This window comes from Apis dorsata, unplaced genomic scaffold (assembly GCF_000469605.1).
Source record: "Apis dorsata unplaced genomic scaffold, Apis dorsata 1.3 scaffold_137, whole genome shotgun sequence".
NCBI lineage: Eukaryota > Metazoa > Arthropoda > Insecta > Hymenoptera > Apidae > Apis > Apis dorsata.
The window spans coordinates 714538-732156 of NW_006263429.1; the positions used below are offsets into that span (position 1 = coordinate 714538).

The following is a 17619-nucleotide window of genomic DNA, read 5'->3' on the forward strand; positions in this document are numbered from 1 at the left end:
AATGTGCATTACTTACCAATTAAGTAATGACCTAGCTCTCCAAGTACGTATCCAACTGAAACTATGGCTAATGCGTACGGCTTGTACAAGAATTGCAATTTCTGTGCTGCTGTGCTCAACATTGTGTTCTGAAAAAAAAAAGAAAGAAAAATTAAATTTATTAAATGATTATAATTAACGATGGATAACAAAGTTAGGATAAAAATAAAGATGGAATCATCACTGCATCATGATGCTATTAATAATATTTTTTTTATCTATTTCTTATGAAAAACATCTCACGTATATTTTTTATTTTTTAATAAATTTATATTTATTAAATATAATTATATAATTCGAGTCATAGTGTATTTCAATATATTTTTTATGTATTTATTTATGTATTTTAATATTTTTACGTGCGTAAAACAGATATATAGCTTGCCATTAAATGTAAATTGTATAATGCATCAATATATACAAGTATGTGAAAATTATCTCTCATTATTTTTTAAAAATTTCCATTTGATTGTAAATGTATAATTGCCAATGGATATCTCTAGTTTCTATCCTAAGTATTAATAGGATCATTATTTTTTTTGCATATTCATATGTCCATTATTGCGAAGTTTATCGAATTATCACAAATGATAATTAAAATTTTCGCAACAAAAAAAATGAATTGTTTTGAATATTTTTTCACTGTTAAATAATTTATGAGCAAGTAAATAAAGTAAATTTATTATTAATAAGGATTACAATTAGATAAAATAAGTAAAGAATTTATGATAATGATATAAATTTATAATTTATATCATGGCTTAATTCGAATTAATTCGAAACTAACTAATGAAGTTATTACTAGATAAGTTATTATATTAATAATAAATTTTATCTATTTTTACTAATCAATGTATAGAATTAAATAAAATTGGGATAGAATTCAGAATAATAAAAATTGGAAAAATCGAAAAAAAATAATTAAAAAAAAATATATATTATTGAATTATTTCTTAAATTGTTTAATTACGATTATAAGATTATAACGTTAACATTTCCATAATGTTACGGTAAAAAAAAAAAATAAAAAAATTATTAAAAGTTATATCATACTAATCGATAATAAGTCTAAAATTAAAAAAAGTAATTTATCATTCATGTATTACAATTATTAATATATACAAAATTATTAATATATACACATATATTCAATTGCATTCTAAATACATTAATGAGAATTATTTATTCAAGGCTTGTCTGTTTTGTATTGCTATATAATTATATATAAAATAAAAATAAAATTTAAACACATGTACATATAATATTACTTTATATGTACAGTTCATGAACAACAGTAATGAAAACAGAAAGCTATTAAAAATAATTTGACGTTTCTTATTTATCAAGTTCAATGTTTGATGCAATTTATATTTATAATACCGCTGATGCCAGATCATTCAAGTTTTTTATTTTTTAAAAGGGAAAGAATAAGCTAAAGTATTGATTATTGAACGAATGAATAGCTAATGTTTGGTACAAACGTCAATTCACTTATCCATAGACTTCTAGCATGTGTATCATGCAACTTGGTCACCTTGAGCCAAAATCATTGAGACGTAACGAATATTATCCTTTTAATAATGTTAATTCCGTCACTCGTGATAATCGTGCCTTAATACTATATTGGTAAAAGAATTTGGTGAATATCTTCCTTTTCTAAAGATGGTTTTTTCTTTCCATTTCAAATTAACATATTACATATTACAGGATAAAAAATTTGAAATTCTTTTTTCAATTGTATTTACATTAAACTTTTTATTAATTGTTCTATTAATTGTTCTATTAATGAGTGTATTAAATTTTTATTACGAAATTTTTTAATATAACACGTTTTAATAGAACATAAGTTTTTTTAAAATCTTCATTCATTATCGGAATTTAATTCTAAAATAAAAAAATAATGGAGAACAGAATTTTTTGAATTTATATTTTCATAACGAAGATATTTTTATAATCATATTTTTTTATCAAAAAACTGCATTTATACGCAAGTGTATATTTTATCTTCCAATTATTTGCATGTGATTACAATGATTATAGTTTTAATGATTTGTTAAAATATTCATAATGACTTTACACCAATTAAACATTCTGGCCAACTGATATACATTGATGCATTTTATAATCATATGTTATTAACTTGTTGAAGATGAGATCATGGTACATTGGATTTTTAAACAATCATAGATAATCCTTTAATGAGGAAATTGATTGTAAAGTTAACGTAAACTAATTAATTATTATCGTTGATTTGAAGGAAATTTTTTTTTTTAGAATTATATATGAAATGCATCAAATTGTATTTGAATTTGTTAATTTAACTGATAATTAATTTTTTTTTTATAAGTATTTAATTCTGTTCAGAATAATTTTTGATTAAAACATGATATACAAACCAGTTAACCTCTAAATTATTTATAATATTTCTTTCATTTATAATATTTCATTTGGATAATCAAAAATATATTGAATTAAATAGTATTTACACATTGTCATCAAGAATACATCGATCTACTATATATATATATATATCGATTTATCTCGTTTCACATATTCATCGTCACACAAATAGTCAATGTCGTTATTATAATCGTAAAGCATCGAGGAATTGCATAATCGATAGAAACAGAATCGATTTGCAATTCGAACAACCGGATGTGTGGGATCCTTTTTTTTCTTTTTTCTGAAAAACTACGAACTTAGATTAACGTTATAAAGATGGAATTTGATAGAGATAAGAAACAAGAGCAACGGTGGCACGATGACAGTGTAATATAGTTTTCTGTAATTACTGGTTGATGATAAATCGAAGGTTGAACGAGCCTTATGGGCGTATACTCAGTAGTTAAGAATGCTGATTGGTGATTGGATATGAATACACCAGACCCTCTCTATTAAGTCACCTTATAAATTCTTCTACTATTATAAAATCACCAGTATTTATAATGATAATGAATAATGATCAATCTTATTTGCAATTCAATTCTGATCCATAGATATTTGTACATGTTTATTATTTGAATTATAGCAAATGAATTGACGATTGTTGACGATGATTTTGGTATTTTTAAGGTAGATTTGCAATTTGTTATTTATATATACAATAATGCATAAGATGGGATTTGCGAAACATCAACTATATGTAGATAAATATTTTGAGAATCGGAATATTTATCAATTGAATTGAATATTAAATGAAAATGAATTAGAAAAAAAAGAAATCGCGAAATATTGACTTTGCAGAGACAGTTTTAGAAATTGATAATTCCGCATCGGTTAAGAATGCCAAAATTGCAAAAATTAACTGCGTACATTATTGTATATAATCTTTATCGGGCATAAACACTTCACGCATGACTTGTCTTCAAGTTATTGCTTTACGTGAGAGCTGAAATATTTATATTATTATAAAATGAGAAAGTAAAGTTTTGTACATATAGAAATTCCACAATATTTGATTTTATTATTCTGAAAACATATTTTCATCCTATATGATGAAAATACAATTGTCCTGTCAAAGATGATAAATATAATAAAATAAAAATTGTCATGTTACAGATAACTTACGTCTGATAAGGGTTACATGATACACATTTGTCATGTGATCTATATATAACATGTCTAATTTATATTTTTTTTGTAACAGATATTTCGCAAACACTGCAAAACAATGTTGAAATTGCGGCTCGATTAGACGTTCACTGTGCCCACACACTGGTACAGTCTTAATACATACATAATGTTTTATAATTGATTCAGATGGGTAAATAATTATATGAATTGAATATACAGCAGATTATTTAATACAGTATTAAAAAAAACAAAGAACAACATACGTACTATTTGTTGATATTTGTATTTATTTTGTTGTATTATTACGTTTTAAACATTGTTTGAAATGAAAATATATGTATAATTTTGCTGAACTATTAATTTTTAGAATATAAATAAAAATTGAAAATTTTATTTTCAAAAAATTAATTTGAATTTATATATACTATTTTTTTATATGTACAATTAATTGTGTCTCAATTTAACGAATCATATTGTAATGTTTATATATTTATGTTCATTATATCAAGTAACGAAGCAATGCATAATAAAACAAAATAAAATTTCACACGTGCATACATGCATAATGCATCTTATATATATCTCGTAAATCATTCAACTCATGGTTAGTCTGAAACACGAAACGCAAAGCTTTTTGTAAGAAATCCGTATGTGAGTCGTATGGTTTGGAATGAGTTCCGGAATGCAAAACGCTCATGTTCGTAATTATATGGCACATGTTATTATGTGTAGGAAGGCGTTTGTTATTCTTAAATATCAATTGTTATAATAGATAATTTTTTATTCATGTCATTGAATTTTTATACTTAACTATTAATAATTATAAAAAAATTATTTTATAATATTTAATTGAAAATTGCATTAACTTTTTTTTATTATTTTACTTTTTTATTGAAGCATTTATTAAAATCTATTAAATTAATATTTTTAATATTTTTATAAAGGATATAACTTATAATCAAAATAATTTAAATTTTTATTATTTATAATATTGCAAATAAGTATAATACTTTTACAATATATTTAATATAATCAAAAAAATTAGTTTAAAAACTAGAAAGAATAAAAAAAATACGTAATGTATAATACATAGAAAAACTAATTGATATAAATCGATTAATGATTTGTAATTATACCCAAGTTTTATTTTAGAATAAAAGTAAAATATAACGAATGTTTATTAAAATGAAAGTTTATGTTATATTATATAACTTATTTACGATATTGAATATTCGTAAATAATAAAAATTAATTTTATATCAATTATAATATTATAATTATAATATTTATATTTATTATATTTATTAGATTTATATTGATTATACATTTTTTACTTCTCTCGATAAATATTATAAATCTTTAAAACTTCCAAACTTTTTTTTCACTCTATATATTATTGGAATATTTTTTTCAATTGCATTTACTATCTATTCATAGAATTTTTTTATTTTACTATCTTCACGAAAAAATTTTTTCAGATAACAAAATTCTAAATATTTTTTAAATTTCTAAAATCTTAGACCATGTTAATGATTCATATTGTTTATGTTTGATTTTATCTCAGTTATTATAATTAATAATTTATTATCGTCAATTACTTACCTATTTATCTTAATCGTTCAATGTGAAAAAATAAAATAATTAGTAAATCACTATCAATTGTGCACATTAAAATAAAACAAAAAGATCGAAAATATTTGTACGTAGCCGAACGTACACATGAAGATCGATCCCTCTGACTATGAGGGATGGAGCGTTAAATGAGAAACAAGCTAATGGTCAACCTTCATTTATAAGAAAGTGTCCAAGGATCGAACCTTCCGCAGACTCTATCGAGGAAGGGGCAACAGAACCTGTGCATTAACAAGTATTTGAGAGTATTCGTTACCTGGTGGGAGATACATAATACTCTTGATCTTCGATTTCCAAGGTCCTTTCTATTAATCGCTTATATTTTCTTTTTTAAAATCAAAGGTTTTTAGAGATTATAAAAATTATAAATAATAAATCAATTTTTCATTCAAATTTCAGAAAATTTTTATTTATTATTATTATTTAAATCATTATAAAATACGATATATTTTTTTTATATTTTGATCTCTAAAATATTTATTATTCTCTTAAAATAGAAAAGATTTAAATATTATTAAAAATTTGATAAGAAATTTTGTTTCTTAAAAATAAGAGTTTTTTTATTTAATAAAACGTGAAAAATTTTGAAATATAATTCATTAACTTTGAATATCAAGAATTATTATTCTTACGAGCAAGAATATATATATCAGAATGATAAGTATATGATAAGTAAGATGATAAAAACTTTTCTGAAGCTTATTTTTTTTTTTTTTGCGATTCTAAGAGTAATGTCATGTTTTTGTAATTTATAAAAAAATTATCTGATATTGAATCATTTCAATTATTCGCTATTAAAATCATTCAATTCAATGTTTTCTTACATTAATAAAAAATCTATTCATGTATAAATTAGTGAATGAAGAAATGCAAAAATATAAATTGTCATACATTAATAATATATAACAGAGAATGTTCAATATATCAGATTGAAAGTAATTAGAAAAAAAATCTCAAATTTTTTATTTGTAATATATTATGTAAATTTTACATATATATATCTATTTTTAAATATACAATTTTATGAAGAAATGACAATGATAACAATTTGAGATATCCATTCCAGTTGTCTACGAATGATATAAGATGATATTATCGATTACAGTCCTTGAACAATAACAATTACATATCCTTCTAATGAGAAACAAAAGCCTGATTCCGAGGTGATTAACCTGTACGATTATTAAAACGATACGTATGGCTTTTACATGCTGCATTATCGTTTTAACATTGACACACTTTAACAGATTGATTCTCATGCCAGTTAATACTATAATATGGAATAAACAAAGTTCAAAGATTTTCCTTGAAAGATGTTATTGTAATATGACAATTTCAATAGTACACATAGAATGTGATTCCATGATTCAAGAAAGATAAAGCCACAAGAATCTCTTTATGTACATTATAATTATCAAGTTTCCTAATTATTTATAAAAACAATCCGATAAGTTTCAAATGAATAAATATGCAAGTGAGAAATTAATAAGCAACAAAATTTTGAATGAAATATATGTACATATTTATGTACATCTCTTGCAAACATATTGAATATGCTATTAAAAAATTTAAAATTTCTTTTCTAATGAATTTATATTAAAACTTTTGTTAATTTAACATTACAAAACAAAATTTTATTATTTTTTACTAGTTTACTATTATTATTTAGACTTTTACATATGACACATATATGTAAATAAATATATATAATTATAGCTGACATAAGTTATAAATTTTCCAAAATATTCCAAATACAATATCTTTGAAATATTATTCGATTAAATTATAATTTATTCGTGTTATATTTCTACATAGTTATTTAAATTATCGAAGATCAATATTCACAAAATACACATTCCGGTCAAATTCTTCGCAATATCGAATCGTTCAAATGAAAACAAAGTGGTATAAATTATTATAAATTGAAAGGAATCCGATAGGCGAACATTCAGAATTTTATAGGATATTATAGTTTATTATAATTTATTAAAATTTTAATAAACAATTTGATATTTTATAAAATAAATTCTTTACATTTGAAGTATATGTAAATATATACTTGAAATATTCTTTCTTCTATTACAAACAGTGCAACAATGTTTTAGTATTCCATAATAATAAATCAAAATTTTATTCAATCCTACTTTATCTATTTTTTATAAAAATATATTTATATAAACATCTTCAGTCTGTCATTTGGATCTTCATTCTCTTTAAACTGTGTGAATTTATAAAAAATCTTTTATATATTGATACGAAAGTGATGCCACCTATCCAAGGGAAGAGACTATAAGTTACCGTGCACCTTCCCATACCAACCTTTCCATACCACACGTGAAACGCAATTGAATTCTTGTATAACAGGAAAAATCGTTTACGCGATTTGTGTCGCTCGAGATTCACAGGAAATCAAGGAATAGAAGGATGCAGTACGCACTCTCCCTGTTATCGACCATATCAAGATTAAAGCAAGAATCAAGGGAGAACGAATGATAGCGAGTGATACCGAATTCACCCGAAGGGTTAGTCGTGTTCAGAGTTGTACTTTTCACGAATACTGGATGAATAATACTGCAACTCCTTTGCATCATTCGAACACATTATCAACTATATATATTTTTCAACATGTTTCGAAGTTTCATCAAAGAGTTAACTATGTGTTTGTGAAATTTTAAATACACGTGGATTTTCATTTAACTTGAACTTTATTTAGGAAGACATTTATTGGAAATGTGATCGAGGATTTCTTATTGTATTATTGAAAATAGAAAAAAATATATTGTAAAAATTATTATGATCAAGTAAAAGATTAAAAGATAATTTGAAAAAATGTTAAAAGATTTTATCATCATTTTGATGATGTCAATTCAATTTCTATAAATAAACAATAAAATATAAGATTTTCAATAATGATTTGTCTGGTGTAGTGTTTGCTCGGTGCTGCGGTTTCTCAGTTTAACGTAGTTATCGATCATGCAACGATACATAACGGAAGTACAAGTGATATAAATATATATAGTAATGATGAAGGAAGAAGAATCAATGAATATCTTAAAATTCAAATTAATTTTCTGGTGAGGTGAACTCGAACTTATATGTATGTATTTGTGTTTTCGCTATTTTTATGGAGAAAACTAATCAAAAGATCGAAACATGCGTGTTTCGAAAAAAAAAATGTTTCATGGACTGGATTTATTGTTACATCATTAAACAAATGGATATTTGGTGTTACTAATTGTATGATGTATAGGAGAATAAGAATGATAGTTGCTAATTCGTTTATAGATGAAGAACCATGACGAACATTGGTCAATGCTACAACACAGCTGTAGAAAAGTAAGTTTATAATTTTCTTGTTGTTTAATTTTTTATTGAAATTTAAAAATTTTTTTATTTTATAATATCTTTTTTTTTATTTTATAAAAAGTTCTTTATATTTTATATTGGACAAAATAAGAGATATTAAATAAAAGATAATATATCAATAGATAGTAATTAAAAAAATTAATGTTATATGTTTCATTTGTTCACTTTTAATAAAAATATGATTAATGTAATACATTATTATATCTGTAAATATCTGTAAATATTATTGTATATATACGTGCAAGTTTAAAAATTTAATTTGAATTTTTATAAAATAATAGAAATGATTTAATCAGAAAAATATATATATCTTTATATATAATTATACTATTATTGTGTATTACATTATTCATATAATATTTATATATAATTATTTAGATATAAAATTATATATTAAAATTATACATCAATACAAGAATTTATTTCATTATTTCATTATGATAATTATTATGATTATTTCATATTATAAAAATTAACTTATTAAATTATTATCATAAAGTTATCTATATTTATATATTTCCAATAAAATCAATAAGTCTGTTGTCTTATAACGACATACAGGATAAAACAATATTATCGATTTCGTTGTATTATATTAATAAAAATTATTATAATATTAATAATAATTCTACATATTAAGAAAAATTCTAATAATTATTAACAAAATATATAGATTCGACGTCATTATGTGAAACTTATTGATAATTATTATTATATTATATAATTGATATAATATGGTAAATAATATTTTTTATGATTATATTATCAATATTCGAAAAAATATTCTTAATTTCTCTGAAATAATTTTACATCTTTTTTATATCTCTGTAACGACACGGATTTTACTTAATGTTAATAATAAAGATTGATCAAATGAAATAATTAATTATTCATAAATGAATTGCAGTTATGTTTATAAAAAATAAATAATACCTAATTCGATTACAATTTATTGTAGAAAATTATTTTTAATTATTATATTTTCTTATTATAAACTTTTATCAAATTTTTTACATATATAAATAAAATTTTTAAATTATTTCTTAATATGCCCTTTCATCTATTTATAATTTTAAATTTTTTAAATATCATTTTTAAAATGTTTTACACTTTTCGAACAATTTTTTAAAAATGTCATAGATAATGTAAATCAAATTGAAATAATGTGATTCATATATCAATTTGCATTTTCGATCTAATAACAATCGATCACGAAGCATCATCACGATTGATCGAAATCCTTCTACAACCGATATACTATACATTAATGTGCTCATTATATATGATAGCAATTCTCCTGTTGTAAGTTCTCGTTCAAGGTTTCTTTAGCAACTACGGAATTTCTATCTTCATTCGTTTCTTTTTCTCTGTTTTTCTCTGACTCTTTACATATTTAACAAGATTGCAATCCGAGAATTGCTACATCATCTATGCAAAATGTTCACAATATATTTATCAATAATACATATATCACAAAAATTATGAACAATTGATTATTTTATATATTATATATAATATATAATATATTATATATTCTTCGAATTGATAATAGGCAATCAAAATGTTGATTGTTTCGAAATTAAGAAAAATTCGAAATGTTCGACTTTTTAATTAGAAATAAAATTCAAGAAATAAAATCTCTTTACTTTTTATTTTTCTTTTTCGATTTTTTAATTATTTTTTTACATTTCTATATTATTCAATAAGATTATTTTTTGTTCTAGATATAGGTAACCGGCAGATAAACAGATGGAAGGTGAAAGAGCAAAGAAGGAATTTCAACGATGATAATAATCGTATATTTTCTTGGTAATGATTTCCTTCGAAATTGAAAAGGTGTTTAAACGAATTTAAAGAGATAAATCTAACGAACCAGAGCGAAAAAAAACAAGCAAGAAATTACGACCATGGGCTCTCTGCCAAATTTACACGAATTATCGAAGGACAAACTCGAAAGTCCTGCTTATAGACCGGCTCCAATCGGTGGTTTAGGACCCATACGACTGCCAGCTCAGCCTCCACCGTTAGCACATACTCATAGACGCGCTAGAAGCAGTGGTCATCATCATACCTTGTGGGACAATGATGCTATGCTCGAGGTATAGTATTTATATGTTATATGTTATTATTTGTTATATGTTTAAATTCAAAATTCCCATTACTTATTATGTATTTTATTTTTTATTAGATTCAATAGTAACTATTTAAATGTATGTAACAAAAAATTAATATTTCATTTCATTTAAAAATCTAGGTAGTTTTTTCAAAAATTTTTAAAACTTTTTTAAAATTTCTTTAATTTTACAAAATTTATTCTCAAATTTTTATTCTATTCTAGAGTAATTATATACTATTTAATTTAAAAAAAATTTATGTTAATATCTGCAGTAGTTTAAAACGGTTTGTAATCATTAATCCGTCGAATATTTTATATAAAAAAAAAATATATAAAGAAAATTTTACAGCATATGGCAGCATATTCCCCAATTTCCTGCCGATCAACACGAACGTCTGCATTGTCATGGCGTCGACGAGACTCGATGAACTCATCTGCAGGAGCATCATCTGTTCGTCGGCTGATCGCTGCGGTGAGGACAGCTCCTTCCGGTCCAAGACCTCCGAAAAAAGTGATCCTGAGGCATTGTGCTGCTCTTCTCTTAGGACACGCGAGCTGTTCAGCTGCTATGCTGCCCATGTTCCCGTTACAAGCTGGTCTCGGTACTTTCAATCTTCATCTGGGACCGATGTTGCTCGCTCTTCTTTATGCAACTGCGACGATTACTAGTTGCTTTGCACCAATTCTCGTGCAAAGATTTGGGACTAATCTCGCAATAAGCACTAGTCATATGGCCACCACCGTTTTCGTTGGATTACATTTATATCCAAAATGGTGCATATTAATTTTTAGATAAATTGTTTTTATCGAATAAATTACGATTATATGCTTATAATATATTATAATTATATATTATTAGGTACATACTATTACCTAGTTATGCAATGTTAGGCGCTTGTATAAGTCCAAGTTTCATAGCAAGAGTTTCACATATAAACACTTCAGCGACAAGTTTAGCTCTGGTATGTGTCGATCCCGAGGATCCTGATGAAACAAGACGCGAGTGCCTTCTGAGAAGACTTAATCGAGCAATCAAATTAGCAGAAGACATAGGTCTCGCACTGGGTATGAAAATTATGTATATATCTTAGAAATTATATTATTAAAATATTCTGTATTCAAGTTTAAAAGGATAATTTTATTTTTAGGTTGTTTAATCGCTGCCGTACTTGTAAAACTAATAGATTCAAAACCTCTCAATACAATAAGCAGTGAAATAAACGACATGTGCGGAGCAGAATATTGTCCGGAGGAAATTTATCTTTATAATAGCACAACTAATTTATCGACATTATCATCTGGTACATCAAAAATATTGGTCAGCATATGGTTAGGCCTTGCTGTTTTAGGCTTAAGTATATCGTGCGCTTTTCTCGACTCTAGAATGAAAGAACCGCAGAGTGTAAATGAAAAGCATAGCATGCAAAATATCCTCGCGTCTGTGAAAGCTGCATTTCTGGATCCTAAGTTACAGCTAGCTGCACCATTAACACTTTTTATCGGACTTGAACAGGGTTTTATCTATGCCGATTTTATAGAAGTAAGTATAAAAATATCAAACACAAATATCAACAGATAATTTCAAAGCAAATGGATCATAATTCTAAAAATTCCAAGATCAAAAAATAAATATATTAGATAAAAAATTTTAAGATATTATTCTTTAAGTTAAAATAAGATAAAAATAAAAAATTAAAAAAAATTATATTTTGTTTTTTAGTTATTAATAATGAAAATCAATATTTCTACTCGCGAATAAATCACAGTCTTGTTTTTTTTTATGAGTTATTGTCTATGTATTGTTAGATTTAAAGATTATTGTATTTCTCAATTTAACTAAAATGTAAACTACCATACATTCGTTCATAGGGATATAATCATTTTTTAATTTTCAATAATTAAAAAGTAAAGCCGAGAAACTTAATTTTCATATTATTTAAATTTAAAAAATTAATTCTTAAATTTTTAGACATTTTAAGCCGAATTTATCTATGTAATAACTATTTTTTTGTGGCAAATTTTATAATATATTTTATTATATATAATATATTTTTTTATAATATATTTGTTTATTATATTATGACATATCATGAATATTTCACTATTATTTGACAGGCATATGTAGTTTGTGCTTTGGGAGAAGCTAGCACTGTAACTATCAGTTTTTTAGCTTTAGCTTCTTTACAAGCTCTCGCTGGTGTCACTTTATCGATGTTATTAAGGCACATTAAAAGATATTTCGTTGTAGGTAAGTAAATATATCATTATGAATTTTATTTCTTGTTGAATAATCATTATTAAAAATTAATCGTGATATTTTATTTAAAAGTTGTAGGATTTGTATTTCACGCATGTTTATTGTTGGTTTTAACTACCTGGAGACCATCCGGTGATGATCCAGCACTTTTTCATGTTATATCTGCTGCCTGGGGAGTTTGTAATTCTATTTGGGAGACTTTAATATACAGTAAGTTATAGAGATATTAATTGCATTTAAAAAAACGAAATTTTATATATGTATATATACAAATATTAAATTTATATATTATAAATTTTATATACACATATTAATCTAATATGATAAAAATATCAATTAATTATATTTTATTATTATTTATATTCCATTGATCTTGTTTAATTTTTAGCATTAATATTAGGTTTATATCCAAATTCTTGGCAAGGACCTCTATCAACGTCTCTCTTTTGGAAATATCTTGGTCTCGCCCTCACTCTTGGCTTACATGGATTGGTCTGTACACGATTTCGAGTACTTGGTCTTTCCGGTGTGTTACTTCTTTCAGTGCTTCCTTATGGATGGTTAGAAATTAGATTGGCGAAAAGAGGAAAAAGCTTAGCACCATTGTGACTGGGAGATCCATCTACGAATGATCATAGATCAAGTATCAAAACAGAAGCTCGTTATAAAGATTGAGATAAATTCGTTCCATTCGGCTTAAGAAGGACAAGAAGACATAATAGAAGCAGAAATCCTTTCATGGAACATGCTTCAACTATTGCAAAGTTACGTACACGAAAAAGAGCAAACAGTGTTGCTTTTGCTTGTAATATTGAACAAAATATAACAGCAAAAGATATTGAGCCGCAACCTTCTTCATCGACTGCAAATGATCATCGAGTAAGTATTATAAATCAAGACAGTAGTGGCGTTTTTCCTGTTTCTTAAGATTGAAGATCTTAAGAAATTATGTAATTTTTTAATATTTTCTATGTTTAAATGTAGGTTGGGATTAAATAACAAAGACAATTTTTAATTCAATAAATTTAATTATATTCTGTGTCTTTTTCCTTAGATGTTTAATGTTTCCAAATTGAAAATTTTAATTTTATAATTATTGCAATAGATATATGAAATTTCTTTCATATGCAAATATTCATTTATACAAAGAAAGATGTAATATCAATCAATATTTTATTCATATTTTAATTCAATTTTAAATATTTTTATTATTACACTTCAAGGAACATTTTAGATAAGTATTTTTTTTTATCAAATTTATGTTTGTTGTTGAAAAATATAATATTAATTCATTATTTTTACAAAGAAAGAATCATTACAAAATTATATATTTATAATAATATTAAAATTAAAGATAACAATAGCATAATTGTGAAGAATATAAAAATATTTATCAAAAATTCAATGAAAAAATGTTTTTTACATATTATTAAATTACATAATATTATAAAACTTATAATTTAAATTTTCTATTTATTATTTATTATTTATTAATATTTATTAACATAATATATATTATGTTTAAATGAAAATACATGTCAATGAATTTTTAATAATATACTTTTTATAAAAGCAAAAATAAGAAAAAAATATCTGCATACCCAATAAATAAAAATTATGTTTCAAAATGTTGAGTAAATAAAGTCTTTCTTAAAGTTGAATGGAACGATTATATTGCACATGAAATAAAATAAAAAATTTTTCATGTAGCAATAAATAAATGCTCTTACGGGCGATTTATTATTCCGTTGTGGTACGATCGGTTTGATAAATCAGCATCGTACAAGACTGAGCGATAGCAAAATATATACTATTAACAATTAAATATAATTAAAGTAGTATTTCTCTGACAAATCATTATAACTGGCGTTCAACCGTCGAAACGTACCTGATGTCTTTCAAAAAAAACCAAATTAATTCTAATCTTGCGGGAAAAAAAGAAGATTGTAAACCACATCTGCCCTATATCTCACAGAATCGAAACGAAATATAATTATAAGATATTTAAATATAAGTATTGTTATATAGTTTAATTATAACTATATATTAACAATATCAATATCAAAGTTTATCATTCATAAAAAAATTGAATAAGAAATTAATCGTACAAATGATGAACATTTTTGATTAAAAGAAAGTTAAAAAATAAGACGCTTCAACAAAAAATCAATATATATATGTATATATATGTATATATATATACATATATATATTGACACAGTAAAAGCATTATGATTATAAATTTTAAAAAGAATCGAATAATCCTAAGTCAATAATTATTTCACAATGTTAAAGAAATATAAACGTTAATGAAATTTTTTCCATTATATGTTTATGTATATAATTTTTCTATTATTATTTATTATTTAAATTGTAGCATATGTAATCCATTCTGTCCTGTATATAACGACCAAACACATAAGTGTAAACACGTGGAAAGCATCAAAGTTTCTCGACTCGATTTATCGTATTTTTTATGACATTATCTTTCAATGTATTCACCATATCATGAATATACATTTGATTACGCTTTTTATAGAAATTTTCGTGTATAAAAATTAACTTATATATGATTCTATTAAATAATATAGTTCTGTTTTATTACAGATTTTAAGATAAAAAAGTTGTAAACTAAAGAACTTTAAATACAAATTAACACGTGTTATCTTGGATAATTGTTATAAAATAAAACATCAACTCATGTTTGATGATAATTTATATAGCGCAGACAGATATTTATATGAAATATTTCCTAATTGATAAAACCAATGGGAAATACAAATAGCCGGACTATTTGTAAATTTTTCATGAAAAATTTTCAAATGCAAAGTCACTCTTCTTGTTGCCATAATTTCCAAAATGTATGACTGATAATAATTTGTATTAATATGATAAAATGCATTCAAACAAAACATAATCAGCATAAAAATTAATTCATATAATATCATGTTTGTATGTATATCGATATATTTTGCAATCTGATAATAAACTATATACTTATAAGATCCATATGTAAGCAGCGATATAAAAAAAAGAAACTTTGAAAAGTTTTGATGGAAAATGCAAGAAAAGAATATTGTTGATTGTTATACAAACTAGGACAAGAAACAGCACTTTCAAAATGAAGTATCTAATATCAAAATTTTCAGCAATAAACTTGCTCATTTTGATTTCGATGTAAGAAAAGATATTTTTAAATATTTGACTTGAATTTATAAATTTAATTATGATCAATTCTATTTTAAAAAAAGAAATAAATGGAAGTAAAATGTTCGTGTCCTAGTATATAAAAGCATGGATTTATAAATGATATTGAAAAGGCATAAATTAATTGTATTTCATGAAATAATAAATATTATCTTATTTTATATTGATCATGTTTCAATCAATTTTCCATTTCGTCATTTTCATAATCTATATATACATATATATATATATGTATATATATATAGTAGTTTTTCTCTAAAAGAAAGTAAATTTCGCGAAAGAACATTATTATAGAGAATATTATTTTTAGATTACATTTATGTGAACTACACATAAATTGATACTAATAACATCCAGTGTTGAAAACAACGTGGTATACACTGCATTGCATTACTTTCATTATAAATATATTATTCACACACAAGTAAGTATTTGTCATATTCGAGCCAAGAAAAAGTATAAGTTTATTCTGGCAGTAAAATGTACGTTCTTGCAAACGTTTTTGTATATATATTTATATGTTGACCCATGCAATATCGCACGAGGATAATAATTATTTTTTTTTCCTTCTCTATTCACTTTTTATTAATCTCGTGTCATTGCCCTGTATAAATCCTACCTCAATGGTGATGACAATTCAATCCATCATGGTATACAGTTTTATACTTATGGCATAGAAGTTTTTTTGTAACATTAACTACCTAAATTATTGTCATCATCACGAGACATAGAAATTATCAAAGTATCGACATAATAGTCGAACACTAAGACGTAACAAATAGAATTATAGCTAAATCACTCGCATTCAACATACCATTAGCACATAAAAACATTTAGCTATAGCATGTATAACTTTAACAATGCCCCTTTATTCGATTAAATTTTTCTCTTAGGTTTGCAAATGTAACATGATAATCTAATATTTTTCTTAATCTCAATAAAAAAATCACATCTTTAAGAAACGTAGACTGTTCTACAAAACATAATACTTTTTCAAATTAATTGGAAATACAAACTGCGTACACGGTTCTAAACGCAATTACAATAAAATATAATAACACAAGAGATCATGAAAAAATGTATGTTTGTATATATTACAAAATTAGAGATCTGTTAACAACAGACAAACTTTCATATTTAGTAAAAAAAAATCCTGCAAAACAAAAGCACACTATTCTGATCTTTATAAAAAATACTGATAAGAAAATATCGAAGTGTTATTCAAAGTGTTATACGTGAAAATTATTCACCATAGGTCGAATTATTTTCATTGCTAGCGATAAAAATAATATTTTTATCGAATAAAACTTAACAGTCTTCTGGTTGAATGTTGAAATACTGCAGAACAAAAAAGTGTGTTAATATAAAATTAAATTTGTGTGAACGCTATATGTATATATATATATATATATATATATATATATATATA

The 17619-nt window shown here is 24.1% G+C and overlaps 2 protein-coding genes across 3 annotated transcripts in view; one reads left to right on the forward strand and one right to left on the reverse strand.

Moving 5' to 3' along the window:
* LOC102674957 (D-galactonate transporter) overlaps window positions 1–5384 on the reverse strand; it is a 10742-nt gene extending 5358 nt beyond the window's left edge. Inside the window, exons 1-2 of the mRNA XM_006613254.2 lie at window positions 5215–5384; window positions 17–128 (exon numbers count right to left, since the gene is read on the reverse strand). Of these exons, the coding sequence (XP_006613317.1) occupies window positions 17–122 (106 nt within the window). The 5' untranslated portion in view covers window positions 123–128; window positions 5215–5384. The remainder of the gene's footprint in view (window positions 1–16; window positions 129–5214) is intronic.
* Window positions 5385–8090: 2706 nt separating this feature from the next.
* On the forward strand, window positions 8091–13699 carry LOC102675092 (UNC93-like protein). Of its 2 annotated transcripts, none has more exons than XM_006613255.2 (8): window positions 8091–8580; window positions 10335–10709; window positions 11076–11500; window positions 11586–11791; window positions 11875–12266; window positions 12842–12974; window positions 13056–13193; window positions 13372–13699. In XM_006613255.2, exons 2-8 carry the CDS (start codon window positions 10518–10520, stop codon window positions 13590–13592), a joined length of 1707 nt encoding a protein of 568 aa, XP_006613318.1. In that variant the 5' UTR covers window positions 8091–8580; window positions 10335–10517; the 3' UTR covers window positions 13593–13699. The 2 variants fall into 2 exon arrangements, with proteins under 2 accessions (XP_006613318.1, XP_006613319.1); XM_006613256.2 differs by lacking the exon at window positions 8091–8580 and having other exon boundaries at window positions 10342–10709; window positions 11076–11198; window positions 11272–11500.
* Window positions 13700–17619: the final 3920 nt, after the last annotated feature.

What these genes read in the sequence shown, in the direction of transcription:
- LOC102675092 (XM_006613255.2), top strand. Translation starts at nt 10,518, where the DNA reads ATGGGCTCTCTGCCAAATTTACACGAATTATCGAAGGACAAACTCGAA. An exon ending in ACAATGATGCTATGCTCGAG is followed by an intron (nt 10,710 to 11,075) that starts GTATAGTATTTA and finishes AAAATTTTACAG; the next exon opens with CATATGGCAGCATATTCCCC. An exon ending in TTACATTTATATCCAAAATG is followed by an intron (nt 11,501 to 11,585) that starts GTGCATATTAAT and finishes ATATATTATTAG; the next exon opens with GTACATACTATTACCTAGTT.